Source organism: Engystomops pustulosus, chromosome 6 (assembly GCF_040894005.1).
Source record: "Engystomops pustulosus chromosome 6, aEngPut4.maternal, whole genome shotgun sequence".
Lineage (NCBI taxonomy): Eukaryota > Metazoa > Chordata > Amphibia > Anura > Leptodactylidae > Engystomops > Engystomops pustulosus.
The window spans coordinates 7,187,003-7,213,840 of NC_092416.1; the positions used below are offsets into that span (position 1 = coordinate 7,187,003).

The following is a 26,838-nucleotide window of genomic DNA, read 5'->3' on the forward strand; positions in this document are numbered from 1 at the left end:
ACACACCTTGAGGTCAAACATTCAGATATGGCAGATGGGATGATCCATGGCACCCAAAGGAATCCAAAAGCCCCTCACCATATAAAAACTACTTCCTGGACTAGTCACCAGCCTCTCATTCAGCTAAACCAGTTCCCTACACTCTTCTGATGAGATGCAACCACATGGAAACAGCACTGTCTACAGTTTTATCCCGCATCATGTCATTAGGCTTCCTGAAAGTCATGCTTGATGTAAAGGGGGGCTGCCTTACAATGACGTTAAACGAGGCATGTTTTTCCTTCTTCCGTCCTAGAAAATGTATTTGGAGGTTTCGCAGTATCTCTAGTCGGTGAGATGGTCATCAGAAACATAAGATCCGTCCCCCTTACTCCACCGAGGTTGATGCAACGTCGTACGTCGGACCTTTTATTTGTCCTTGCCCCATTCTATTACAGGTAGCTGAGAAGATCAGTGTGGACTTCAGCCCAATTATCCACTAAGGTCAACTCACATTCAGTAGCTGATGGGGCTGCAGAGGTGGGAAAAGTTGACGTGAACTCAAAGCCAAAACCCTGCGCTCACAACTCACTTAAAATAATGGGGCAGATTTACTTACCCGGTCCATTCGCGATCCAGCAGCGCGTTCTCTGCACTGGATTCGGGTCTTCCGGCGATTCCCTAAGGCAGTTCCTGCAACGTCCACCAGGTGTCGCTGCTGCGCTGAAGTTCATCGGAATGCACTGAAGTTCACCGTCCTATCGTGGGTGCAGGTAAGCGCGTGTCCAGCGACACTTCCGTTGTGTGCATGCCGGCGCCGATGCACCACAATCCGATCGTGTGCGCCAAAATCCCGGGGCAATTCAGGAAAAATCGCCACAAATCGAAAATTTTCAGATAACCCGTTGGAAAAACGTGATTCGGGCCCTTAGTAAATGGCCCCCACTGTGACATAACTTGTGGCAATGCAGAACTTGTCACTGTTCTTGGGTCATGATGTCCAAGAGAACTCAAAAGTCTCTTTACCAGAAAGCAGGTCACCAGGCCGGGGCACATGATCTCTGGGGGTCACCTCTAAAACCTGCTTGTATTTGGAGAACATTGACTAATAAATCCAGGTTTTAGTGGTATTCGTGATTATCAAAGCTTTCGGTCTTAGATTAGGCTTCAAGTTCAATTTGAGGGTCAACAGTGCTGCACTATGGGGTGTGTGACACATATGGAAAGAATATATATATATATATATAGGACAGTCTTATAAAGGACTATATCATTGACCGCTCTACTGTTCCTCCACTTTTACCTACATTCATGTTTTATTAGGTAGAAGTCTGACATCAGCGCCAGTGGTCCAGTGCCAACTTCCTCAATTCATCACTCATCACATGCACAGAAGCTTCAGTCACTTCTTATCCACAGTTACACATTTATAGATAACCAGTCACCTGGGACAATTGTAATGCAAACAAGCAACTTTTTATTGGAGTTTTTGTTATCAAGAAACAGGGCGTCGACCAAAAACCTTGTTATCCGCCATTGGGTCGGTTACAGATTTTTGGCTAAAGAGCCAAAAAAAGAATATGACAAAAAGTTAAGGTTAATTTTATAAAACTTTTACATTCCAAGTCTTAAATAGAGAGGTTACGGGTTTTTAGATGGCCAAAGATGTTCGAAACAAAGAATAAACCGCTCTGCTGAGATCTGTCTAACTCCGGCCAACAAGGTTGATGGTGTATGAACTCATCGACATTTAGAATTGGTCAAAACTCGAAGACATTCACTTTGCAACAATTTATCAACTTGAAATTCCAAGATTTTACATTTCCTTCCATGGAGAAGATATTAACACTCGTGGCTCTAATACTGGTATTGGGCTCCTAGGACAGGCATGAGATTCTGTTACCATCTTCTCCACCATTGTCCACCACGTTTAAGGGACTGTAGACTTTCTCGATACATTTTAGTGAAGAGATTATAGTAGATTGGTGTCTCCATCTCTGGAATCTACTATGACTTATAGTCATCACTCTCATGGAGTGTCTTCTACTCGTTGCACAGACTTGTGTTACAACATTGAACATTCGCATCTTCCAGGTTCTGCAGAGAAGGAAGGAAGTCGCTGTGGCACATGTTTGGAGTGGCACAACCTTTAGTTATGACCGGCATCGTGTATTCATCTATGAGAGGTAATAGTTATGTCATTAAATACAATGGGACTCATTTACTAAGGGTCCAAATCACGCACTTTCATCGGGTTTCCTGAATATTTACGATTTGCACCGAATTGCCCCGGGATTTTGGCGCACGTGATGGGATTGTGTCGCATCGGCGCCGGCTTTCACGCAACAGAAATCGGGGGCTTGGCCGTCGGAAAACCAGACAGATTCGGAATAAACGCAGAATTTGTGTCGCAAGATCAGCATTTACATGCACCGGGACGAAGAAGGGGAACTCCGGCGGACCTCGGTGCAGCAGCGACACCTGGTGGATACCAGGCGCGCGACCTTAGTGAATCCCGGCAGAACCCGAATCCTCGACGGAGAACACGCCGCTGGACCGGGTAAGTAAACGAGCCCCAATGTTTGCAATTTTTTGGGAATATTCTCAAGCTCATGACCTTCTTGAACCTCACCGTATGGATAAACATTTTTTGTTGCTAGACCCCAATAAATGTCTGCCCCCTCCTACAGCTCAGAAGGAACACTGAATATAAACTTCCAAACACATATCAGCAGTTATCCCAGGCAGTAGCATCAATCCTCAATGGCTCAATGGGTCAAAAAAATTCTGATGGCGGCAGATATGGGATCAAACCATGTTTTGACCTTATCTGGCTATGACCTTTTTGCAACTTAACTGCATCAGTATGATGTTCCTCAAAGCCACCAAAGAAAATTATTTAAGCATGAAATGGTTGGGGCTTACTTCTGGATGACTGGGGCAAAACAGGCAACAAAACATTTTAAACAGTTACTTACCCTGCCTTGCCCCCCCCCCCCCATTACTGTGGTTTGTCCTTGGATGAGTGTGTTGACACTCCCGGCTGGCCAAAAGTGTAGGCGGTCATGAGTCAATGGTAGCAAATAGGTGACCTCAGCCATCAAAGATGCAGAATCAGTAACCCCAATCCTGCATATTCGACTGCTGACACTTGTGGCCCAACTGGGAATGTTAACAGATTGACTAGAAGACAACCTATCAGAATAGGGAGACCGAGTAGGGTCAGTAGTGTTTTTATCATTTCTGACATAGTAGAAGGCGTCCTGGCTCCTTACCATCCACATTTGTGCCTGTAACGTCGATGCAAGTAGTCAGAGGTCCACAGCAGGGGGTCGTAGTCACTTCTTCTTCAGCACATCCCTCACCGTTGACTGTATTGCAGCTGTAGCACTCCAATCCATTGTACTGCGTGTAACGATCATGGACAACTGGGAAATGTAGATATGAAAGAATTATTATCCTTCACACATTACATGCAAAATATGACATTAAATAAGAGAAGATGTTTAAAGAGCTTCTGGTCGTTGGTTGTTATGACCCATGACTTTAGGTGTAGCCATTGTTCATGAGTTCCTGATGTAGTGAACTTCGGAGAAATTCTGCATAATTATTCCTTGACCTCTTATCTTATGTAATTATCAAAGTTTTCTCACCTCTACAAGCTCCATAATTGCGCCCTCTAAGAACTAATCAGGTGACAGAGAGAAACGTGCAGCTGTCACTGTATGGCTGCAGAGTTCTCCCTATGATGTGAGCTTTATGGGACATGCAAGAAGCAGAATTCTAAATAAAAGAGCACAACATCCATAGATCTGTATGATTTGCTGTGAAGAACACGCAGTTAGTAGTATCTAGTAGTATTCTACTTTGTATGAGGACCCTATATATTCTACGATTTCTTTAACACTGGTTTAATCACATGAGGCAGATGGGGTTTTACATATCGATCAACCAGTGTTCCCAAGAAGGAAGATTTTTATGCCTGCGCCACGCTCCTTGTCCTGCCCCTTACTCTACCCCTAGTATTATAATGCCCTCCTAAAGAGCCCCAAACTGCGTAATGTCACTTTTGTGGGCCCCCACCCTGTAAAGTGCCCCCTTTCCTGTGGCAACCACCCAGTTTTATGAGGCTACCCCTACTGACCTGATTTATAATATCCCCTGACGTGGGCTACCAACATAACGCGCACAGCAGTAACAGAGGCTCAATAGTGATGTGGGGATTCAGATACAACTCCCAATATCTCCATTGCATTCAACCCGTCTCTGGACACAGAGTTGAAGCCCGGTACTGTCTCGCCAGATCCAGACAATGGAAAGGTCTGGATTTTATGGCCCTCAGGGTTTGGCAAGGACTACTACTTCTGCACCTTATTAAGGAATCTGTTCTGGAATAGATCTAATGGTTTGGCTTTAATCCAACATCATGTCATTAGGCTTCCTGAAAGTCATGCTTGATGCTAAGGAGACTGCCTTACAAGGGAGTAAATAGAGGCGTGATATTCCTTTTCCCAGCCTAAAAAAAGTATAGGACTATAAAAGTGACTGATAAATCTCGATTTTATTGGTGTTTGTGATTATCAAAGCTCTTGGTCTTAGTTTTAGACCTTAAAGTTCAATTCGAGCTACTGGTGCACAGTACTCCACTATGGGGTGCGTGACACCTCTGCACCTTCTTAAGGATATGCTCCTGTGTATGGGGTGAGGGGGAAGGAATTCTTTGCAGGACAGAGGCTCATTTTGTAAAATATAAAGAGGGTAATAGGAGATGGACAAAAAATTTACTGAGAAATTTACAATGAGACTCGAGTTTTCTGGTCTTGTGGAAAGTCAAGATCAAACTGAAGATCCCGTTAGATGAATGAGCTCAGATACAGCGTCATAAGCCCTGGACCCAGAATGTACAAGAATAACATGAAATCTGTGTACCTTACCCTGGTCATTGCATAGACTTCCCTCGCAGCAACGTACTGACACTGAGGACTTCTGGGTGGAGAATGAAAGATCTGTAGAACATGTAAACTCCCGACATCCCTTTAGAGTGATATCCGATGCAGCAACTCTTGTGGGAATGGGGAAAAAGGAAGGAATTACACAATTATACTGATTTTTAAGTCAATGGCCGACATATACTAGAAACAGTGCAGTGTGTACTATGTGCAGTGTCCTGAGTACTATGTGCAGTATCCTGTGTACTATGTGCAGTGTCCTGTGTACTATGTGCAGTGTCCTGTGTACTATGTACAGTGTGTATTATGTGCAGTCTGTACTATGTGCAGTGTCCTGTGTACTATGTACAGTGTGTATTATGTGTGGTGTGTACTATGTGCAGTATGTACTATGTGCAGTGTGTACTATGTGCAGGGTCCTGTGTACTATGTGCAGTGTGTACTATGTGCAGTGTCCTGTGTACTATGTGCAGTGTGTACCATGTGCAGTGTGTGCTATGTGCAGTGTGTACTATGTGCAGTGTGTACTATGTGCAGGGTCCTGTGTACTATGTGCAGTGTGTACTATGTGCAGTGTCCTGTGTACTATGTGCAGTGTGTACGATGTGCTGTGTGTACTATGTGCAGTGTCCTGTGTCGTATGTACAGTGTGTATTATGTGCAGTGTCCTGTGTACTTTGTGCAGTGTGTACTATGTGCAGTGTGTACTATGTACTATGTACAGTGTGTACTATGTGCGGTGTGTACTATGTGCAGTGTGCACTATGTGCAGTGTGTACTATGTGTAGTGTCCTGTGTACTATGTGCAGTGTCCTGTGTACTATGTACAGTGTGTACTATGTGCAGTGACCTGTGTACTATATGCAGTGTGTGCTATGTGCAGTGTGTACTATGTGCAGTGTGTACTATGTGCAGTGTGTACTATGTGCAGTGTGTACTATGTGCAGTTTGTGTACTGTGTGCAGTGTGTACTATGTGCAGTGTCCTATGTACTATGTGCAGTGTGTACTATGTGTAGGGTGTGTACTATGTGCAGTGTGTACTATGTGCAGTAACCTATGTACTATGTGCAGAGTGTACTATGTGCAGTGTCTTGTGTACTATGTAGAGTGGGTACTATGTGCAGAGTGTGCTATGTGCAGTGTCCCGTGTACTATCTGCAGGGTGTGTACTATGTGCAGTGTGTGCTATGTGGAGTGTGTGTACTATATGCAGTGTGTATTATGTGCAGTGTGTACTATGTGCAGTGTGTGTACTGAGTGCAGTGTGTACTATGTGCAGGGGGTGTGCTATGTGCAGGGGGTGTACTATGCGCAGTGTGTACTATGTGCAGGGTGTGTACTATGTGCAGTGTGTGCTATGTGCAGGGGGTGTACTATGTGCAGGGGTTGTACTATGTGCAGGGTGTGTACTATGTGCAGGGGTTGTACTATGTGCAGTGTGTACTATGTGCAGGGGGTGTACTATGTGCAGGGGTTGTACTATGTGCAGGGGTTGTACTATGTGCAGGGTGTGTACTATGTGCAGGGTGTGTACTATGTGCAGTGTGTACTATGTGCAGTGTGTACTATGTGCAGTGTGTGCTATGTGCAGTGTGTGTACTGTGTGCAGTGTGTACTATGAGCAGGGTGTACTATGTGCATTGTGTACTATGTGTGGTGTGTACTATGTGCAGTATGTGTACTGTGTGCAGTGTGTACTATGTGCAGTGTCCTGTGTACTATGTGCAGTGTGTACCATGTGCAGTGTGTGTATTATGTGCTATGTGTATTATGTGCAGTGTGTACTATGTGTAGTGTGTACTATGTGTAGTGTGTACTGTGTGCAGTGTGTACTATGTGCAGTGTCCTATGTACTATGTGCAGTGTGTACTATGTGCAGGGTGTGTACTATGTGCAGTGTGTACTATGTGCAGAGTGTACTATGTGCAGTGTCCTGTGTACTATGTGCAGAGTGTACTATGTGCAGTGTCCTGTGTACTATGTGCAGTGTGTACTATGTGCAGTGTCCTGTGTACTATGTGCAGAGTGTGCTATGTGCAGTGTCCTGTGTACTATGTGCAGGGTGTGTACTATGTGCAGTGTCCTGTGTACTATGTGCAGTGTGTACTATGTGCAGTGTGTACTATGTGCAGTGTGTGTACTGTGTGCAGTGTGTGTACTATGTGCAGTGTCCTGTGTACTATGTGCAGGGTCTGTACTATGTGCAGTGTGTACTATGTGCAGTGTGTACTATGTGCAGTGTGTACTATGTGCAGGGGGTGTACTATGTGCAGGGGGTGTACTATGTGCAGTGTGTACTATGTGCTGTGTGTAGTGTGTACTATTTGCAGTGTGTACTATGTGCAGTGTCCTGTGCACTATCTGCAGGGTGTGTACTATGTGCAGTGTGTACTATGTGCAGGGGGTGTACTATGTGCAGGGGGTGTACTATGTGCAGTGTGTACTATGTGCTGTTTGTAGTGTGTACTATTTGCAGTGTGTACTATGTGCAGTGTCCTGTGCACTATCTGCAGGGTGTGTACTATGTGCAGTGTGTACTATGTGCAGGGTGTGTACTATGTGCAGGGGGTGTACTATGTGCAGGGGGTGTACTGTGTGCAGGGGGTGTACTATGTGCAGTGTGTACTGTGTGTAGTGTGTACTATGTGTAGTGTGTTCTATTTGCAGTGAGTACTATATGCAGTGTCCTGTGTAGTATGCAGGGGCATCAGATTCATGATTTGTGGCGTCCCTTCTTTTTTTTTAATCTGGCTCCCCTGCACTGCTCCGACAGAGTGCACCAACTATTTTCTAGTGCACCTTTAACATGGGGCTTGTGACAATTCTGTTGGACTTTGATAAATTTGTCCAACGGTCCGATTGAGCACCAGAACGTCCCCTTCAGTGCAGAAAGTTGTGTTGTGTGAAGAATAGTGCAGCCGCACTCCCTAATGTTGTCCTTCTCCGACTACTCACCAAAGCTTCCTGCAACCTGAACGTCCACACACTGGACCTCCTGCTCAGGACACTGGAATATGATGGTCTTCTCTGGGTCACAGGCTCCTCCAGGAGACAGACAGGTGAAGCACCGGAGGCCACGACAACCTGACGACGAGGGGGAAGACGTAACTCAAGGAAAAAACCTAAATATCGGAGGTAGAAGAACAAGCTGGAGAGAAGGAGGAGATAAGGAAGGAATGGGTCAGGAACTGGAAGAAGAGAAGGAAAAGATACAAGTGGAGAAAAATGAAGAAGGTGGATGAAGAGGAAGAAGAAATCACTTCATGGATATTGATTGTACTTACCTGAGTGTATTTGTGGAGATAGGGAAGGATTGGGGAGTGACAATTAGTGAATGTAACGGGTTTATGTCCAGACACTAAGTATTATCACTAATTAGTCGGGATCTGAATGGATTCTCTCTATGGAATCTAACGAGGATTACATTATAGAAGAACAGATCGTGACCGTGTGTTGTGGATGATACGGCCGCCTATCAAACACACTGACACACTGGTGCGCGCCCACTCTGACAGGACCTGCTGTTCTTTTACCTTCTTATGCCCTTGTTTTTAAGAAAAAGGGCTTTAAACACGATGCAAATGAGCCCCTCGGACTAATTTCCATTATTTTAAAGCCTTTTTTTGTAAAAAACAAGGAATAAGAAGCTAAAAGAAGAGCAGATCTTGGCAGAGGGGGTGCGCACCAGTATGTCAGTGTGTTTGGAGTACAATCCTTGATCCGGTGATACATGTCCTTTAATAAACCCCCAGTGATATTCGTATGTATTGTGACCCTGCACATACGGCACATGCAGGATAACTCAGCCGTTCCCTAATATTGTTAATGTGCATTTTCACTTTTAACAAAAATGAATGAAGGTTAAGACTTAGAATTGTACCAAAGGCGTTAATGAGTCACATTTGGGGTCCCACATGAAGCACCCCATTTTCTCATAAATGTTTGCTTGACTTATGCCTCGGTGTAGTGACACTTTCTTGTATAGATATCCTGTATGCACGTATGGGTGTCCGGCGCCTGCACTGGGCATACCTGGGTTAGTGCCGGGGCCCAGAGCTGCTGGGGGGCCACATAAGGAATCCATAGGGGGTGAGGGTGGCTGTATATAAAATAACCATGAGGGGGCTGTTTAGGATGATAAACTAGGGAATATTTTAGAGAACAGGGGACCAGGTTTCAGTAGGCCCCTGGGTGACAGAGCATCTGTAGGCCCCTTGACGACAGAGCCTCAGAACACCCCTTGGATACATTTTTGCCTACTGGGCACTTTGTTATAGCTGAACAGGTTGCCCCACCTGTACACTTATTTTTATATAAAGTACCCCTCACCCCCTGTCGTATCCTTATGTACAGCCATATGCCCCCCCCCCCAGTGGCTCTGGGCCCCAGCACTTGCTCAGGTATGCCAGTCCTGGCGCCAGCCCTGCAGGAGACTGTTTTAGTTTCTGAATAGGAGTCCACTGCAAAGGGACCTCGTGAGGAGCTGCCGCCCAGTGGCCTATTGATACCTGGAGCCGACCCTGCTGATACCTGGAGCTGACCGTGCTGATACCGGGAGCCGACCCTGCTGATACCTGGAGCCGACCCTGCTGATACCTGGAGCCGACCCTGCTGAGGTGCTCATCTCACAATATTGTTTTAAACTGGTTTAATAAGAAATTGTCCTTAATCAGGTGTCAGCCAAGGTAAAGGAAGACACCCGTATATATTGTATATATTGTGCAATTTATAATGATGCATCACACACAACCTGTTACTTTACAGAAGACGCCATAAAATTCTGCGGTGACAATGACTTCCTGTTTGTTACATCTGGAAAATTCCCCATTACTGAATTATTTACTGTATGACATAAGACGAAGGCTCGGCTGCAAACCAACATGTGCTCCCTGCATAGTACAGGCTACGGTATACGGTATATATCCCGGTCACTGGGGAGATGTGCTGGATATATAGATGTGTTATCACTTATCTTGGGGAAACACTGAAACAGGGACCCACATGTCATGTCATGTGATAGAGAGACGTTTGGGTTCCCCCAGCTGTAAGGATTTAGGGGTGACATCTACCTTTGCACCCCAGAGTTTTTGTAGAATAATTAGCCATGACCTTCTATGGCTCCCAGGCTATGAGGAGACCTTCCTTTCCACTTTCCGATATTCCATATGTTAGACTTGTAGAACAATGTCGTCTTATTCTACTTCTATATAACTGTAGGGTCAAAGAAGACTGTGACTTACCGGAAGCAAGAAGAAAGTGCAGGAAAAGCAGCGTCTGTGTAACGTACATAATCAGCGAGGGTAGGACAGGGCACACAACGCTGCATGACCGCCCGTGCCAACGTGTTGTATCACATACTAGGAACGCCCAAGACTCCTGGCACAACGTCTAGAAAGCAGCGAAACAGGAGACAACTCAAAAAGCTGCACCAATGAGAAGTCCCCAAAAATGTACAGGTGGGGCGACCTGTTCAGCCCATTAGGTATGGAGGCAAAAATTTACCCTATGGGTATGTGCCAAGGGGGATTTGGGATCTGATTTTTAGACTGTTTTCCCCCATGGATCTGCAGCAGAAGCTGAGGCTGGGGTTATTGACTTGGTTTTTCAGTTGACTCTGTGTCCTACAATGGGACTTTTCCACAGCTCTCTGTATTAGTTTCTTTGATGATTCCCCAAAAATTCAATAATTTGAGAATTATTATTAATCCCCTATCCACAGGACACTTGGCCGTCATAAACACAGGGCATGAAGCTCCATCTCCCATCTAGTAGTCTCAAATTATAACTAGAGCCTGGGCTCCTACTACAGAGGATGTAGTCATAGAGCTGTAGTTACAGCTTCCAGCCACTACACAAAGGATGGTGCCAACTATGTTCTACAACATGCCCAGGTTAGGCTAATGGAAGACTAGTTTGGAGGCCTAGTGGTGATCATCAATGATAAAATATCTCATCAACTTCCCAGCCACTTCCTTTGGATCCACCACTGATGTTTCCGAGTTCCACCAAGGCACATAGAAGATATATGGTGGTGAAGGAGAACTGGTGGTCCCCAAAGGAACCATAGTCCAACATTGTCCTTCTTCATGTCTTCCTTTAATAATGGTGGCTAGATGAGCAATGCAGGAAGAACATCTCAGAATGAATGTGTGGTGTGTAAACTTGAGATTTTGAGGGCCTCAAGGATAGTTAGTCCAAGAATCTATTCTGATTAACAGTGTAAGGTGTTCCCCGATTTTCCATCACTGGTACGCTGAACAAGCTTCTAGTCCAGTGATGAAGAACCTTTTGGAGACCGAGTGCCCAAACTACAAACAAAATCCACTTATTTACCGGGAAGTGTCTACAAGGCATTTTAAGCAGTAACTTATTGCTACCTGTTCATCCACATCTTTCACTTGTATCGCCCCCCTGAGGCAACCAATATAGTTGACAGACAAATTCAGACTCGGCTGTTGTAGCTTCTCTCCAGGGTCTCTCTGTAGAGGAAAAATGGTGGGTCCAGCAGGAGGACCTCCAAAGTTAATGCAGCCCTGTCCACACCTTCTCACTTTTCCCGCAGTTCCAAACAGCCAATAAAGTGTCGCTGTAAAATAGCGCTGAGAAAAGCATCTCTTAAAGTTCCCTGGGACTTGGTGGATTTGGTCCTATTTAGTGAACTCTGGCCTGGGGTGATGGTCTGAGTGCCCACAGAAATGGCTCCGAGTGCCACCTCTGGCACCCGTGCCATAGGTTCGCCAACACTGTTCAAGGGGAATCTGGATCCCACCTCTACTAGGCCACCCTTGATCACCAGGACCCCACAAGTTGCATGAAATACAATCAGTCTGCCTATAATATAATGAAGCAGCTCTTACTCCCTCTCTCCCAGCAGGGAAATCCTAGTATGACACCAATCAATTACTTTACTAAGATATTACGTTAAACGGCTTAATGATCATGGGTGCAGGAAAGTTTGTGGATGGATTTTGGTTGGTGTTACTATGTGCATTTGAGGAATGTTGAAGGTTTTTAGGGTATAATAAGAGGGTGGCCAGTTATGAGGGTTCTGTCATTAATTTTGACCCACGTCCCAATGGTTGTGTTGGTTCCGTTTCTTGTAGGCTACCCTAGTTATATGTGATACATCTCTGAATCCCTAGGGCTCTGTTCAAATCACACAGTTGTGTATACTAGGAGTATTCATATACTGATGCCATTACCAATGGGTGGAGGGAAACATTAGTGTTCTCTAAGCTGAGATTAGGAAGCCGATACCCGGGGAGCTGTCACAATGTAGACATTAAACAAGTTACCTTATATACTTGAGTATAAGCCTAGTTTTTCAGCACAAAAAATGTGCTGAAAAACCCAAACTCGGCTTATACTCGAGTCAAAAAAATAAATATATCTAAACTCACCTTTCCGGCGACCCCTGTATATCTTCTGTGCAATCTGCCCAGCAGCGGCGGCAGGCTATATACACTGGGGCAGGGTCTGGCAGGCTATATACACTGGGGCAGGGTCTGGCAGGCTATATACACTGGGGCAGGGTCTGGCTGGCTATATACACTGGGGCAGGGGCTGGCTGGCTATATACACTGGGGCAGGGGCTGGCAGGCTATATACACTGGGGCAGGGGCTGGCTGGCTATATACACTGGGGCAGGGGCTGGCTGGCTATATACACTGGGGCAGGGTCTGGCAGGCTATATACACTGGGGCAGGGGCTGGCTGGCTATATACACTGGGACAGGGGCTGGCTGGCTATATACACTGGGGCAGGGGCTGGCTGGCTATATACACTGGGGAGGCTGTGACTGCATTTCCCACCCTCGGCTTATACTAGAGTCAATAGGTTTTCCCAGTATTTTGTGGTAAAATTAGGGGCCTCGGCTTATACTCGGGTCGGCTTATACTCGAGTATATACGGTATATGTGATGTCTTCATCTCTAACCACAGAGACACATTGCAAAGCGTAGGAGCTGTGTACACAAAACGGTACTAGATGTTTAATAAAATCCCAATAAAACCCTATCCCTAAGCCTCACCTAACTTAGTCAGAGGCACAAACCAATGGACAGACGTCAAAAAACAGTCAAAAACAGAGACAAATTATTTACATATTTTATTACTTCATAGGTCAAATGCATTTCCCTAGTAATTATATCACATTTCTGAGATTTATCAGATTTACAGGAGCCGAGGTTGAGGTATTAAGGTTTCAATCAGCGAACTAAACATATATACAGAGGTGTCGGAGCTGAGTTATTATATGAGACGTCACAGCTTAGTAGGAATTTGGAGAATTTCTCATGTTTTTGCAAACTTGATCCAGATTTTGGTGGGACTGTCAGATCGGCAGTATAAAGGTTTTTTTTGGGTTGTCGTGAAAGTTGGTTGTGATTGTTATGTTTGTGGGGTGATCTCATCTTGGAGGCCGATGAGGCTGCACCGTATGGAGGCTGATAAGGGCTGTGGTATATGACGCCTTAGATGCTTTGGGGGTTTATTACAATGCATTTTTCTTTTCAAATCAGTACATAAAAAACACTAAAAATCCTTCAAAATGACCATGAATGAACATACAACAAAGGAGAACATACACACAATGCACATACTGTAGACAAAATAACTTAGAAAAACATTAAACTAGAGCGCCCGGCCCTTGCCTGCATTCAGTATGATCTACATTCAGGTAAGTACCAGCAGGACAATGGCCGAGAAGATGACAAAGCTCCCAGATTTGGTCCGTAGATCGGTGGAACTACCAGATGCGGTACCGCTTCCACCTTCAGTACTATTGCCCGCACCTGCAATGGTTGAATCATTCGTACTTCTACCTGGAACCAGCTCATTTGGGTCACCGCTTTCAGCAAAGATGGTCCCTGAATAGTTGCCATTACCCACCACCGACCCATTCAGACCATGGCCATTAGATGGTCCACCACTACCTACTGCATTATTGTTTCCATCTGGAGGAACTGCATAAGAGTTATAGCCATTGCCAAAAACTGGTCCATTAACATATTCTCCATTGGTGATGTTTGGAGGCCAATTGAACCCTGTTGGCCAAGAAAAGCCATTACTATTTGGAGAACCTGGTGGCATATTGTTTGGGTTCTGGTTATAGTTATAAGATGATCCATTGTTGGAAGGACTTGGTCCTGAGCCATAGTTATTGGCATGGGATTTCAATAGATACAACACATTGTACCATCTGCTATATAGATTGCTCTTATTGAAGGACCCGTGGTCCCCACCAGAGGATGTGCCAGTTAAGTTATGGATATTACTGATGTTCATTGAGTTCTCCATGTTAGTTAGATAGTCAATGATAGATGAGTTTTCACTGTATGGACCTGAGTGATTATAATTCATTCCAGGGGGCATCAGATTTGAGAAAAAACTATTATTTTGCATCAATTCATTGAATTTTTTGCTGTCGTTGCTATAGAAAGATCCATTCAGCATTGTGAGGACATTCTGGATATCATTGTAGCTGCCGGAAGAACCGTTACTGTTGGGTGCCATATTAGGGTTATAGTTACTGCTATATATCCATGCTGTTTCATTGCCAGAGCCAGAGCTAGGGTATGACCCATTGGTATTTCCATAGCCTCCTCCTGGCATAACAGTGTTAGAGCTATTGCTGTTACTACCAGGGATATTGGCATATCCCCCTGGCACCGTCATATTAGAATTTGAGCTATTACTATTGCTCCCTCCACTAGTCATTCCAGTTCCATTACCAGAGCTGGTATAGGATATTGAGGAGTCATTAGCCCCAGGCACATTGGCATATCCCCCTGGCACGGTTATATTAGAGCTATGACTATTGTTTCCTCCATGGATCATTCCAGTACCATTACCAGAACTGGCATAAGATGTTGAGGAGCCATTAGACCCAGGCACATTGGCATATCCCCCTGGCACAGTTGTATTAGGATTAGAGCTATGACTACTGTTCCCTCCATGGGCCATTCCAGTTCCATTAGCATAATTGGTATAGGATATTGAGGAGCCATTAGCCCCAGGCACATTGGCATATCCCCCTGGCACAGTAATATTAGAGCTATGACTATTGTTCCCTCCATGGGCCATTCCAGTTCCATTACCAGAACTGGCATATGATATTGAGGAGCCATTAGCCCCAGGCACATTGGCATATCCCCCTGGCACAGTAATATTAGAGCTATGACTATTGTTCCCTCCATGGGTCATTCCAGTACCATTACCAGAACCTGCATATGATGTTGAGGAGCCATTAGACCCAGACACATTGGCATATCCCCCTGGTACAGTTATATTAGGATTAGAGCTATGACTATTACTCCATACCTGATTTACCACAGTTTCATTACCAGAACTGGTATAGGATGTTGAGGAGCTATTTGCCCCAGACACATTTACATATCCCCCTGGCACAGTAATATTAGAGCTATGACTATTGTTTCCTCCATGGGCCATTCCAGTTCCATTAGCATAATTGGTATAGGATATTGAGGAGCCATTAGCCCCAGGCACATTGGCATATCCCCCTGGCACAGTTATATTAGAGCTATGACTATTATTCCCTCCATGGATCATTCCAGTTCCATTACCAGAGCTGGTATAGGATGTTGAGGAGCCATTACCCCCAGGCACATTTACATATCCCCCTGGCACAGTTATATTAGGATTAGAACTATGACTATTACTCCATACCTGATTTACCACAGTTTCATTACCAGAACTGGTATAGGATATTGAAGAGCCATTACCCCCTGGCACATTTGCATATCCCCCTGGCACGGTTATATTAGAGCTATGACTATTGTTCCATCCATGGGCCATTCCAGTTCCATTACCAGAAGTGATATAAGATGTCGAGGAGCCATTACCCCCAGGCACATTGGCATATCCCCCTGGCACAGTTATATTAGAGCTATGACTATTGTTACCTCCATGGATCATTCCATTACCATTACCAGAACTGGTATAGGATGTTGAGGAACCATTGCCCCCAGGCACATTTACATATCCCCCTGGCACAGTTATATTAGGATTAGAGCTATGACTATTGTTACCTCCATGGGTCATTCCAGTTCCATTAGCATAATTGGTATAGGATGTTGAGGAACCATTGCTCCCTGGCACATTGGTATATCCCCCTGGCACAGTAATATTAGAGCTATGACTATTGCTCCCTCCATGGATCATTCCAGTACCATTACCAGAACTGACATAAGATGTTGAGGAGCCATTACCCCCAGACACATTTACATATCCCCCTGGCACTGTTATATTAGGATTAGAGATATAAGTATTGTTCCCTCCATGGGTCATTCCAGTTCCATTACCATATGTTGAGGAGCCATTGCTTCCAGGCACAGCATATCCCCCAGGTACTATCATATTATGGTTAGAACTATTGTCATAGCCCAATTGATTGGGGGTGCCAGTCCCAACTCCAGTGTAAGAGGTTGCAGAGTTATTATTTCCAGAGTTGTTGCTATACCCTACAGGTGCTATCATATTATGACTAGCATTATTGCTGTTGATCCATTGATCAGCCAACCCAGTGCCATTACCAGAGCTGCCGTATGAAGATGAGGAGTAGTTGCTTCCAGGAATATTTGCATACCCCACAGGCACGGCCATATTGGGATGAGAAGAAATATTGTTGTGATTCCATTCATTGGCCAGTCCAGTGCTGTATCCTGAATTGGTGGAAGTAGGTGATGAACCATTACCTCCCGGTGTATTGGTGTATCCACCAATTGAAGAGGACCCGGAAGTGCTGACGTTAGGGTTGTTTCCACTTCCTGTGGGGCTGTTTCCTGATGAGGAGATATAATTTCCAGAACCGTTATTATTAGCAATATTTGTGTTATAAAAATCAATGCCTTGTCCTGACATGTGCTGCTTAATATCAGAATTGTAGATCTTTTGGTTTGTGAGTGTCTGATTCTGAACTTTACCATTGTTTACAATGCTACCAGTATGTGTCATATCGGATGAGTATCCAGTGGTCTCATTGCTATGACCTAATAAGATGTTATTAGGATTATAAGCACTGTTACCATTCTGAGAATTACCTACTGAGTCAACAATATCGGAAGCCACCGTAGGGGAACCAGATTGACTATTATTCCAGTCTATCTCCGAGTAGACTATTTCGGTAAAGCCATCAGTCTCGTAATAATCAGAGTCACCATTATTTGGGTTGTTCATGTTATTGACATTGTAGGAGCTGGGAACAATATTACTGTCTACATAGCTGGGAAAATCGGGCATAGTTGGGGGCACTTCCGGGAGGGAACTACTGTTATTGTTTGTATAGCTACCAGAGTTTGATCCACCTTCTCCACCATGTCCTGCTCCTCCTGGTGATGTGAAATTATGAGTGTTGCTGTTATTGCCATATACATCTACGTTGCTACTAGAATGTGTCATGTTGGTTGAGTATCCACTGGTCTCATTGTTTTTACCTAATAAAACGGTATCAGAATTAGTACTGTTACCATTCCCAGAATTTCCTACCGAATCATAACTATTGGTGACAACAATTTCAGAAGCCACCGTAGGGGAACCAGATTGATCATTATTCCAGTCTATCTCAGAGTAGACTATTTCTGTAAAGCCCTCAGGCCAGTTGTAATCAAATTCATTATTTGTGTTGTTCGTGTCATTGTCATCGTATGAGTTGGGAACAATATTGCTGTCTACATAACTGGTTAAATCAGGCATAGTTGGGGGCACGTCCGGGACCGAGCTACTGTAATTGGTACTAGAGTTACTATAATTTGATCCACCTTCTCCACCATATCCTGATCCTCCCGGTGATGTGAAATTATGAATGTTGCTGATATTGCCATTAACATTGCTACCAGTGTTTGTCATGTTGGATGAGTATTCACTGGTCTCATTGCGATTAGCTAATAAAACAGTATTTGGATTATTTGCAGTCCCAGAATTATTTACTGAACCATAGCCAATGGAGACAATATCTGAAGCCACTGTGGGCGATTGATCATTATCCTCACCCTTGTCTACGTAGACTATTTCCGTGAAGCCACCACTCTCGAAGCCACTAAGGTCATTATTATTTGGGTTGTTCAAGTTGTTGGGATAGTATGAATTTGGAACAACATTGTTGTCTGCATTACCGGTAAAATCAGGCGTAGTTGAGGGCACCCCCGGGATTGAGCCACTGTCACCTAGATTTTGATCCCCATGTGAAAAGCTATTACTGCCATAAACCGAATTTGGGTTCTTTACTGACATATCATTGTTTGAGTTTCCTTGGTAAAGGTCGGATTCTGTTATACTTGGGTTATATATGGCATCAGTGTTGCTAAACTCATTCGGAAATGGTTTGGGATAGCCACTGTTACTGTTCCACGAACCACCCTTGATGCCTTCATCATTGCTGTTTCCAGGAGACATTTTGGGGCCATTAGACTCACTGTAACCATCATAATTGTAACTACCGCTGCCATGTTGGTGATTGGTATGAGGTCCTGTTTTGATGTCAGAGTGTCTATATCTCCTGTAATTTCCACCATGAGCATCACCAGATGTGTGTTGGATACCTGTTCCTGGAGAATCATTTCCTATGGGTAAATATCCACTTTCTTTAAAACCGCTCTCTGAAAATTGGTTGTTGCAGAGACTCTGATTGCAGCACTTTACGGTTACGAACCCCATCTTTTGTAACAAGGGAAGCACCAGGCTGTCACATATGGATGGGGAGGCACAGCCTTTGATCACCATGGGTATAGAACGTCCATCTAGAAAAACAATTAAAGTATTAGTAGTGAAGGTATCACCATACAGGCTCCAGTAACGTTCCATACACTGGTGCTGTGATATACTGTAGACGTAGCAGCCTCTTTAGGCCTTCTTATTTTCAGCTCTTCTTTACTGTTAATTATAAGAGAAGTAATGAGCACCAAAAAGAAAAAAAAAAATTCTGAATCAGCTGGTTACCTTTCGTGCTGGTGCCTGCAACTTCTAAGCAAGATGTTAGGTCTCCATAGCATTGGGCTTTTACTATCTCGTCAGGTGAGCATTTGGCTCCATCAAGTGTGTTGCAACTGTAGCATTGTACTCCATTGGGCGTCTTGTCTTCGGGTGGAGGATCTAGAATAAGGACATGATGCATTAGTATCTGACTTGTTTGGTCTTTGAGTATCATTTATGACCAATAAAAGACCATACGCATTTTGTTGAGTACAGGAAGCAATTGGGCATCTCCCTCTACTTCTACCATCACCAGAAGACCTAAGATCTCCATAAATTTATCTTTAAAATATTGCAGTGTAAAAACTAAGCTCTAGAGTCTTCAGAATTTTCTTTTCCAGTTGCCCTTGTCCTTCATATGCCCAATACAACAAAAAAGCTAAGATGATCCTAAAATGAGAAAACTCACAAAAAAAATCTTGATGGAGCTCAACAGATGCTCTCAACATTGCAATATTTTTGTTAAAAAACCCTGAAAAGGCCCCTAGGGAACTTTTCCTAACTTCCAGAACCACTTTTTTTATCCTGTTAATGTTGAGAGTTTTTACAAAACTCATAAAGCTCCGACCATTTTCGAAAATTTTCCACTCTGGCCATTACCTTTGACACTATTGCAAAAGTTTTCTTTACAGCATTGGACCGACACAGAAGATGTTTGACTGGAGAAAGCCATGTTCTTTTTATGAGACGGGATGTGCCCACATCCTTTTATGTTGACGTCCTCTAAGTCACCTTGAAGTTGTAAGAATTAGAGAGAGAATTAGGGGAGATATATTAATGTGCCTCTGCAAGTCCTTGCCATGGTCCTTCTACTCACCAATGGAACCTACGACTTTCAGGTCCACGCACTGGTTCTGATCTCCCTTACATTTCATTTGCTTCATGGTGTCACTGTTGCAGCCGCGACCAGGAGATATACACGAGTAACAGTGGAGATCGTTTTCATCTGAGACAGGATCTGAAATTATGTTCATGATAGTCAAAATACAGCAAACCCTTCTCATCCACCAAGTGATCATTTGTTGGCTAGGTGCATCTTTTATTATACATGTTGTGAAACCTTATTATGAAACTGTTCTGGTCAAAAAGATTAGATTTATAATTTTGACTATGATCATTATGACTGATGATGGGAAAGGATAAACCCTAGTGCAGTGGTGGCGAACCTTTGGCACGTGTGCCAGGGGTGGCACTTAGAGACCTCTCTGTGGGCACTCAGGCTGTTTCCCGGGCACAGAGATTGGCAGACATGGCAAACTGCAGTCTCAGACAGCCTGCCTGCATTATTTTAAAGAGACCCAACCTAGGCTACCTGGGACTGTAGGAATAGTGAGAAGGAGTGATTAGGGACGGTTTGGAGCTATTAGAGAACTTGCCCCAGGCCTCCACAATACTTCCTGTTCAGGGGGGCCCTAACGTCTTTGAATGGTATTAGGACACTCAGGCAGTTGTGTTACTGCCATGTTGACACTTTGGGAAAAGTTAGTGGGTTTTGGGTCACACTTTGGGCACTTAAACTCGAAAAGGTTTGCCATCACTGCCCTAGTGACTACCTCCCCTACCAGTCCCATTCTGGGAAAACATGACGTCCTTGGGAAGCTGAAAGACAAAGAGTCTTCATACCTCAAGAGATGACATGGCTCCAAGTTAGGGAGATGAAATTCACTCTAAATCTTATTCTATGGATCATTTTTACATAACTAGACCATTTACAGTCTATATTTACCAAAATATTCTACAACTGCCCTTGTAACAGACGCCCATAATAAGGTCTGCAGCTAAAACCCACCTAAAGTCGTCACCCACACTCATCCATCTCTGAGCTACCACTACTTCAATATTTGAAGATCTTTGACACCCACCAAAGGTTCCTGAAATTGACCCCGCACTGTACCTGTTGTTTCTTGTGTGTTACAAAGGTCTGATTTGCACATTTCCTGCTGCAGGGACATCGTGATCAACGGGTCTGGGGATAATGATATCTTCTTGCTGGTTGTGTTGGAGTTAATGCAGCCCTTGAAAATTTTCTGAACCTTACAAGGAACTTCATAAGAAAGGGAATAATGTTAGATCACATGAAAATGTATCCGCAAGTTACTATTGATGATTGAATATTGTACTCAAAAGACATGAAACCCAACATCATGAAGGATCTGCTCCCTTCCATGACAGCTAAAACCAAGTATACCGTCCGGTGTTAACTGCTGTTGACTTTATCTGTGCGCTGAACTTTTTTAAAATACATTTTAAAGCAGTTTTTTATGCCCACTCTAAAAGTAGATCCCGAAAAAAGGTGAAAAATATTTTGGCCAAAAAAAAAAACTTTAAACAATATTTAAAATTGCACCAAAACCTCCACCGGGAGGACAACGAGGCCATAAGATTTGCCCTCTCTCATGTGGATTTAGACAAAAAAAATTCTTTGTTCACATTATGGACAGACCCTGACTTTTTCTCAGGGGAGTCAGTGGATGATGGCTCTAACACAATAATGGGGCTTGGCGGTTCATTGGAAGACAACCCAAGTGAGAGGTACTAAGGTCAATGTTCTAGACGTTGATGACCATGTTGATGGACCTGAACCTGCACAGCACAGACCCAAACTTTGTGGTTTGTATCCACTCATTAAAACTCATTGGGGGTCATTTACTAAGGGCCCGATTTGTGTTTTCCAGATGCATTACCCGAATATTTCCGATTTGCACCGATTTTTCCTGAATTGCCCCGGGATTTTGGCGCACACGATTGGTTTGTGGCGCATCGGCGACGGCATGCACGCAACGGAAATCGGGGGCGAGGCCGTTAAAAAAACCGACGGATTCGGGAAACTGCCGCTTACCTTCACCCAAGATAGGACGGTGTACTCCATTGCGTTCCGATGCTCTTCAGCGCAGCAGCAACACCTGGTGGACGTCGGAGGAACTACCTCAGTGAATCCCGCCGGACCCGAATCCACCGCAGAGAACGCACCGCTGGATCGCGAATGGACCGGGTAAGTAAATCTGCCCCATAGTCTAAGACACCTTTCCCAAAAGGTTGATGAAGCATGGGTCCACAGATTCCATTTTTTAAGTTGGCCCATGGAAAAATTTATTTTAGTTTAAAGCCCTTTTTTTATAAACTACCATTAAAATTTCCCCCAGTTTTTGCCTAAATATTTACTGAACTAAAATTCAGTTTCATTAGTTTAATTGCCCAAATATGAAGTCACTTATTTTTACAATTCATAATTAATAGGTTAACCCCCCGGCCTCTACAATAGATACTACAATGATAAAGGTCCACTTACAGGAGTCTATGTTCATGACGCTGGTGGAGCACTGGTCACTGTTCTCAGGACATGTCACCTCGCTTGAACTGCACTCATTACCATTACCTACACAGGTGTGACACTTTAAAGCATTGGCTGAAAAAAAAGGAAAAACAGAAGATAGTTTATAAGCTTGAACCATAACGTCCCATTATTTTTCTATATTTGTACCAATAATAGTGATACAATACAATAATAGTTACTGTGCCATTCTTTACATCATAAAAAGCAGAAGAATTTTATTAATTCTTAAGATTCTAATTCTACTGACTGATCCTAACAAAGCCCCACAGTGGACAGACCACAATGGGGTCTGTGCCGTACCCATTACGGTACCTATCATTTTGCAGGCCCTGTATGTCTAATTGAACGGTCGGTTCTGTCTTCCATATCTTTTTAGTATATCATGTCTCATTTGATAATAAATAAAGCTCTTTGTCATGTAAACCATTTGTCAACATTGTGAAGTAGCACCACAACATTTCCAAAAGTGGACAAATTGCTGTATTTAATTGTAACCAAGTCCAGGTGTTGAAAGTTGATACACACTTCATTAACAATGCAAAGTTATTTATTGAAGGGTGTGAAAATCTTCGCAGCTGAGTGTTCTATTTTATAGTTTTATTTGGATTGCTCCGGATACAGGGCGTGTGGTTTCATGTATAAAAGGGCAGTGACTTAGTTGCCTTGTAGGGTTTATTTACACAGAACTCATAAATGCAAAGGAACATCTATAATTAGGGTATAATATGTAATTATTACCCGATGCTGAAATTCTTCCCCAGTAAGTGACACCCCGGCAGGTTACTTGTGTGTTATGTAATAGGTCAGTGATCCGGATTGTTTTATAAACTGTAGAAGATGTTATCTGTACAAACATAAAGGGGCAATAACTTCCTGGTCCCAATTAACCTTGATTTATATAATTCTTAATTACAGAGGACTTCTTCTTTAAATGGTGCTGTAATATGGTATAATAGGTACTAAAATTGCGCATTAAGGCTATATTCACACTGCCGTTGCCCGCCCGTATCGTACCGTAGCGGGCAACGGCAGTGTACGGGGAGAGGAGGAGCAGGTGAGCGCAGCTCACCCCCGCCCCTCTCCATAGGAATTAATGGCGCACGGCGCCGTACTACGGAGAAAGAGAGGACAGGTCCTATCTTTTTCCGGGTACGGAGCGGTACGGTGCCGCATGTGTGCAGCACCGTACCGCTCCTGTAGGGCGCCGTGCGCCCATTGACGTCTATGGAGGACGTATATCGGCCGTATATACGTCGGCCGTATGTACGTCCTCCATACGTCAGTGTGAATGTAGCCTAAGTGAGAGCAAACATAATGAGACCAGAGCCACATCCACAGCACATCTGAAACCATAGGGCGGCACGGTGGCTGAGTGGGTAGCACTTCTGCCTTGCAGCGTTGGGGATCTGGGTTCAAGTCAACATCAGGTCAACATCTGCAAAGAGTTTGTATGTTCTCTCCGTTTTTGCGTGGGTTTCCTCTGGGTACTCCGGTTTCCTCCCACACTCCAAAACATACTGGTAGGTTGTTTAGATTGTGAGCCCCATGGGGACAGGGGCCAATTTGACATGCTTTGTACAGTGCTGCGGAATCTGTAGGCGCTATATAAAGAATTATTATTATTAAACCATGCTCAATGACCACAGTCTGTAGTTTGCAAAAGCCTTTTTCCATGGTTGAAAGGGGCTTCAAATGCTTTGTGTTGGCTGAGCCCTTGTAACTTGTGTGCAATTCTGTACATTTTTGTTTCAATCAGGGTTTTATTAAATATTATTATTTTATTAAATATTATTAAAATAATATTTTATTAAATATTGAAGTGTTTTTGCAGAATTTAGGGTACTGTAATGGGCACCCAACCAACCCTATTAAAGTCTTATGTGGAGCCCTGTTGGTGTCTTCCAAGAGACAAAGACTTCTTTCTCATTCGTTATTGTATTCTGCTTCTATGATGGATCAGGATGAGGTATGGGGATAATTATGAGGTATTTGATTTTCATCATCTTAGAAAACCTATTAGCCAGTCCAAAGTCGGGAAAAAATGTTACACTCCCTGGCAGAACGGGATAATCCATATATTAATATGGGTGTCCAGTCCCAATTAACCTTGATTAATTCCATCTATAATTACAGATCACTTCCACACTAAGCTGTGTTGTAATCATTTGTAATAGCTAGATGCTAGATGCCAAGGCTAAGTGGGTCTTCGAAAGTATTATTTATGCTAATCTTTAGTCATACCAATGCATATTTGAGAATTGTTTCTTTTAGTTAGTACGGTATATGTTCACATTTTGTCACAGGCTCAATAAGCTTTTTTGTCTGGTACTATGTTTAGGTACTATAATGGGCACCAGACATACCCCATTAGGATGGGTGGAATCTGTGGGGCTTGGATGGTGTCCATTAATAGCTGGATCCATATTTTTCATTCATTTTGTTCTGATAATAACTTATTATAAGACATATGTACATCAGTATGGGGCTCTACCATTGACAAATCTTATAGTAGCCTTTCCAAAAAACACAACAAACAGACCAAAACAGACTAGGAATGTCCACATATGGGTGCTATATTATATATAATACTTATCCTACATTGGCTACATCATCTGATCCTATGATAGGTAGTTTTCAATCATCATATAATAATATATACTCATTGGCCAAGTATGAGGTCATTGGGAAATACTCTTGCCAATGACTCCATGTAGTAATAGACAACAGAATTCCGCCAAGGGTCAAGTGCCAAGGTTATACATGTCTTCAAAGACATTCCATATGTTGACCCTTATTGTTATAAAGCTATTTTTTAAATAATTTTCTTCTGTTTTAATAAGAATATTTCGCATATGCATTGGAAGCTTTGCTGTTTTTGTTTTTAAGTGGTACCGTAATGGGTACCCAACATACCCCATCATCTCTGTGACTGCTTTAACCATCTTTGTAACTTCTCCAGTTTCTCACAGTCCCTATAATTTGCTTTATTGGATTTAGTAATAGGTTTTTAACTAGAGCCATTACTGGAGAAAACTATCAATGACTACTCTGGACACAGAAATTTCTTGTTAATGATTAAATGGGCTCCAAGATTTTCATCATCAGTTTTTCTCAATCGCAAATCAGTATTATGACTAAGGTAGTAGCACAATGGACAGTTCCTTTTAAGACCCTTTAAAGGACTGAGAGCCGGGTGTCCTCTAGTTATCAAGTTCTAGTCTTATCAGCCACAGTTTCGCCTAAGAAGCTAATGTCTCCGCACAAGGCGTGGCCGCTGCATTATCACACATCTGGCGCTCATACAAAATCCACCGCGCCCAAACCGAGGACTATTAATAACAGTAATTACAGCCTCAGATCATCAGCACTTTCTCTTGCTTCATTAATTTTTTTCTACGGGATGTAAACGATATTTCATTTTCTGCCTCCCACCCACCTCCCGCTCGCTCTTCCACCCAGAGGATTCTCAACCGCGCCCAGAACTTCTAACTTAATTAAGTCTTCACCTATGATACGTAGATCAATATCACTGAGATCAGTGTTTTCTCATCCTGCCCAAAAGTAGACGGAACATTAGGATTTCTCTTACTCATCGCTATGTAGGATGGGTCTAAGATACAGACGTAGAGGAGCAGAGTTTGTCATGGACCATCTATAACCCAAATATTTCTTTAAGTTAATTTAATTAATTAATTTGTTAATTTGTGATGTCACATACAATAAATGTCTATGTTTTCCGAAATTTTTTGCCCATTTTTGATACTTTACTCCAAAATATTGTATATTATTGTGTATTATTATTATTATTACTATATAAAAAATAAAGTTTTTCGAGTTTTAGGACCATCACACATTCCAGAGTCATATCCCTTTATTTAGAATTAAAGGGAAGGGCTAATTTTAAAATTATGTTTTTTTATCCACAAATTAAGGGCAGTGACACTTACCTGGAATGACCAGTGCCAGGAGGCAGCCCAGCAGCAGGGACCTCTCCATGATGTGCGCTCCCCCGTTGTGCGGTGACCTGGGGCGCAGCATCAGGTATATATACCTGTGCATCACCCATCAGATACGCCCGAGCCTCCCCTCCCTGTATCCCTGAGGATGAGTAACACATGTGAAAACCGTCCAAGGTACTAATTAATATTTTGGTGCCGAACGAGAGGAGGATTATCTGCTTGGAGATCGCTGCAAACATTCCCAATGCAAAGGGCATCAGTCAGGACGAGGGAGGGGGGTAGAAAGTTACCAAATATTCCATGTAGTCTCCAGCTCTTGTGTCATCACTATCAGGTTATAGTGAAACTCATATCAAAGACCTGATGACTCTCAGGGACCCAAACTACCCATGATCAGCATTTTTTTTTATAATTTTGCCTCTGGATGTACCTCCTGGACATTGAGGAGTAAGGTGACCGCCGTGTGTTACCAGTGTTACCAGTGACTGCAATGGAAAAATGTGCAGGGTAACGTCCAATCTAACAGAAACAGGATAAACGTTCTAAAATGCTAACACAGTGGGGCTCATTTACTAAGGGTCCGAATGCCGCACTTTCGTTGGGTTTCCCGAATATTTCCGTTTTGCGCC

At 43.5% G+C, this 26,838-nt stretch overlaps 2 protein-coding genes across 2 annotated transcripts in view; both read right to left on the reverse strand.

Moving 5' to 3' along the window:
- The window catches only part of LOC140065333 (uncharacterized), a 48,300-nt gene extending 37,999 nt beyond the window's left edge, over nucleotides 1-10,301 (reverse strand). Inside the window, exons 1-4 of the mRNA XM_072112923.1 lie at nucleotides 10,171-10,301; nucleotides 7,886-8,014; nucleotides 4,914-5,039; nucleotides 3,255-3,407 (exon numbers count right to left, since the gene is read on the reverse strand). Coding sequence (XP_071969024.1) covers nucleotides 3,255-3,407; nucleotides 4,914-5,039; nucleotides 7,886-8,014; nucleotides 10,171-10,219 — 457 coding nt within the window. The 5' untranslated portion in view covers nucleotides 10,220-10,301. The remainder of the gene's footprint in view (nucleotides 1-3,254; nucleotides 3,408-4,913; nucleotides 5,040-7,885; nucleotides 8,015-10,170) is intronic.
- A 2,722-nt stretch (nucleotides 10,302-13,023) lies between these two features.
- Nucleotides 13,024-26,324, reverse strand: LOC140134544 (uncharacterized). Its single transcript, XM_072154935.1, has 7 exons — nucleotides 26,198-26,324; nucleotides 22,206-22,322; nucleotides 20,811-20,960; nucleotides 19,734-19,874; nucleotides 19,517-19,648; nucleotides 18,884-19,036; nucleotides 13,024-18,684 (listed from the first exon to the last, which is right to left on the reverse strand). Exons 1-7 carry the CDS (start codon nucleotides 26,307-26,309, stop codon nucleotides 13,604-13,606), a joined length of 5,886 nt encoding a protein of 1,961 aa, XP_072011036.1. The 5' UTR covers nucleotides 26,310-26,324; the 3' UTR covers nucleotides 13,024-13,603.
- Between the last annotated feature and the right edge of the window lie 514 nt (nucleotides 26,325-26,838).